This window comes from Penaeus monodon, chromosome 24, assembly GCF_015228065.2.
Source record: "Penaeus monodon isolate SGIC_2016 chromosome 24, NSTDA_Pmon_1, whole genome shotgun sequence".
Classification (NCBI taxonomy): domain Eukaryota; kingdom Metazoa; phylum Arthropoda; class Malacostraca; order Decapoda; family Penaeidae; genus Penaeus; species Penaeus monodon.
Genome location: NC_051409.1, coordinates 6897224 through 6899022, shown reverse-complemented (window position 1 = coordinate 6899022; position 1799 = coordinate 6897224). Strand labels below are relative to the sequence as shown.

Here is a 1799-nt window from a genome sequence, read left to right as displayed (position 1 = left end):
CCCATATGACCGAACCCATTCACGGGAAGACAAAAGGAAGGTTTCCGTCGGCGGGGAACCTGTCAAGGCACGCGTGGTGGTTGGGGGTCTTACACCTGAGCCACGTGCCCGGCCTCCCGACGGGGGCGGCGCTGGTGCCTCTCCGCTTCTGGGCGTTGAGGATGTGGCTGGAGTGCTGCACATGCTTCAGGACCTCCAGGCCAATGCTGTTTCTGGCGAAGAGCCCGGGGTTGGCCGTGACCTTGGTCCAGTGGCCGCCGTACAGGATGGATGTGGGTGTGTCCGCGTACTCCTTCGGGAGGAACTTCCTGCTGAGGGCGTCCCGGCAGAAGATGTCCATGGTGAACGAAGGGCAGATGATCTTGAGGAACACGTTCTTGTACTTGACCTTCGGCGTGCAGTTCCTGCCCTTGACGATGGCGCCGAACTTTTGGGTCCACTTCTTGAAGTGTTTGCACTCCACGTACACGTCGTGGTCCATGTCCCAGGGGAGGTACGACCCGAACTTGAGGGCGCCGAGGACGGAGCCCGCCTGCAGCTCGTACTCGAGGCCCTCGCGCTCGGCGAAGTCCACCAGAACGCGGACGTCCTCCATGGCGACGTCCAGGCAGCACGGCGGCAGCAAGTACCACTTGGTTATCGCCTTGATGTTGGTGCACTTGATGCCCACGTCCTCGCACGGGAACAGGAAGGTTTCGCCCGAGAAGGAGGTCACCTTCTGCAGGACCCAGCGGCGGGCCACGGGGAGCCAGTCGTCGGCCGTCATGTTGACGTGGCCGCCGACGAAGAACATGACGTCGGGGCAGAGCACGGCCAGGTGGCCTGCGCCGCGCACCTTGGCGAACCAGTCTCGGTACACAGCCTGTCCGCTGAGACCGGCACTGAAGGCGAGCGAGTGAAGCAGCTTGGTTCTGGTGACGAAGGGGGTCAGGAGGTCGTCGCAGTACATGCACTCGTACTTGGAGTGGTAGTAGCCCATTGTGTACTTGGCCTGGTAGTTGGCCATGTGCTGCTGCAGACAGCCGTGGCTCCAGTGGCCTTGCGTGTCCCTCGCGGCGCCCCCGGCCACCTGCACGTGGTCCAGGTCGTCCAGCACCCGCACGAGGCGCTCCAGCGACGACTGGTTGCTGAAGTGCGCCAGCGACTCCGCCAGCAGCACGAAGGGCGTCTCCACCAGCTTCACGGCTTCGTTGAGAAGATCTGCGTCAGAGGCGTTGGCTGGGGCTGAGAGGTATCGGACGCCGGCGTCGCGCTGGTCCTCGCTCGGTCTCTCGGCTCGTATGGCCACGATGGGGATGTCGTACAGCGTCCTGATGCGCGCCACGATGAATCCAAGGTCCTCAGACGCCCACGACCTCGCCGGCAGCAGAACCGTCAGGACGCTGCGGAAAGGAGCGACGCCCGTGCAGTTGGTCGTCTCCATGCCATGCTGGTTGTAAGGGTGATCGTAGCGGCGTCCCAGGTAGACCTCGGGGCACACGTGGCGGCCACGCAGGGGAGTGGGCGCGGGGGAGGAGGCCGAGGAGGGGGGCGGACTGGACGGAAGGCGAGCCGAGAAGTCCCACGAGACGTTCGAGGAGGAGGAGGCGTGAGGGTCGAGCTCCTGAACGAGGCCCCGCAGCACGAGCGACCACTTGGCGTCCACCACCGCCCGCCGGCCTGGAACGAGGAGACCGGAGGTGGGTGAGAGATCTGGCGGTCTAAGGGTCAAGCTTAGGGGTAAAGATTAGCATGGTTGGCTTTCAGTGTCCGTTTGGGAGAAAGAGGACGTGTTTGCTTGCTGGTTTGAAAGTGTGTTT

The 1799-nt window shown here is 63.6% G+C and overlaps 1 protein-coding gene across 1 annotated transcript in view; it reads right to left on the bottom strand.

Moving 5' to 3' along the window:
• Positions 1-6: 6 nt before the first annotated feature.
• LOC119588827 overlaps positions 7-1799 on the bottom strand; it is an 8571-nt gene continuing 6778 nt past the window's right edge. The window contains exon 5 of the mRNA XM_037937471.1: positions 7-1659. Within this exon, the coding sequence (XP_037793399.1) occupies positions 20-1659 (1640 nt within the window). The 3' untranslated portion in view covers positions 7-19. The remainder of the gene's footprint in view (positions 1660-1799) is intronic.